The sequence below is a fragment of the Morchella importuna genome (assembly GCF_003444635.1).
Source record: "Morchella importuna strain M04M26 chromosome Unknown Morimp01GS046, whole genome shotgun sequence".
NCBI lineage: Eukaryota > Fungi > Ascomycota > Pezizomycetes > Pezizales > Morchellaceae > Morchella > Morchella importuna.
The window spans coordinates 13006-13761 of NW_025763443.1; the positions used below are offsets into that span (position 1 = coordinate 13006).

Below are 756 nucleotides of genomic sequence, written 5' to 3' on the forward strand. Positions count from 1 at the left end.
ATCATTGCTGTAGAGCTTTAGCTTATTGTAGACTTCCCAGGCATAGTCCCTTCCATTACTGGCGGACTTCCAATGCTCAGAGGATGTAGAGGATCGCCGAGCACTCAGAGCTTCACTCTGGCTGACCTTCTAATCATTGGCGAGGCACAGACTCGTCAGTCATTGCTCCCATGAGTAGATCCTCTTCCTAGCGCTCAGAATGTAGTTACTCTGACAGCTGGTAGCTAACCACACTGCCGGTACTTGCATGTCACTGTGCAACTGGCTTCTAACAATAACTCTCAGCATGTAACCGGGCCCTGTGTGTACTCATACACCAGACAGTTGAAATGGCTCCGTTACACCACCACCACCACCACCACCACCTCCACCACCACCACCACCACCACCACCTCCACCACCACCACCACCACCACCACCACCACCACCTCCACCACCACCACCTCCACCACCACCTCCAGCACCAGCAGCCGCGAGTGCGTCAGCAGTTCTCTTGGCTGCTATCCCGTCAGGTGTCCAGATCGTCCCTTGTAAGAAGTTTGGGTCAGCAACCCCGACACCCAAAGGATACTTCCTAAGGTATTTGGGGTCTAAATCGTCGATAGCATCCTGCTGTCTATCGCGACGCCTAACAAGAGTCTGCATTAGCCTTTGATTACTGGCATCAGTTCTAGCCATATATACCCTCAGTCCTTTGGCATTTATCCGGTGCTTTCCCTCCACGTAATCCGAATCCTCTGCAGGAATATCGATCAT

At 52.4% G+C, this 756-nt stretch overlaps 1 protein-coding gene across 1 annotated transcript; it reads right to left on the minus strand.

Annotated features, from left to right (window-relative positions):
* Window positions 1-309: 309 nt before the first annotated feature.
* LAJ45_10429 (uncharacterized protein) lies at window positions 310-756 on the minus strand (the record flags this gene model as incomplete). Its single annotated transcript, XM_046119954.1, has 1 exon — window positions 310-756. The coding sequence occupies one exon, from the start codon at window positions 754-756 to the stop codon at window positions 310-312; it is 447 nt and encodes a 148-aa protein (XP_045966763.1).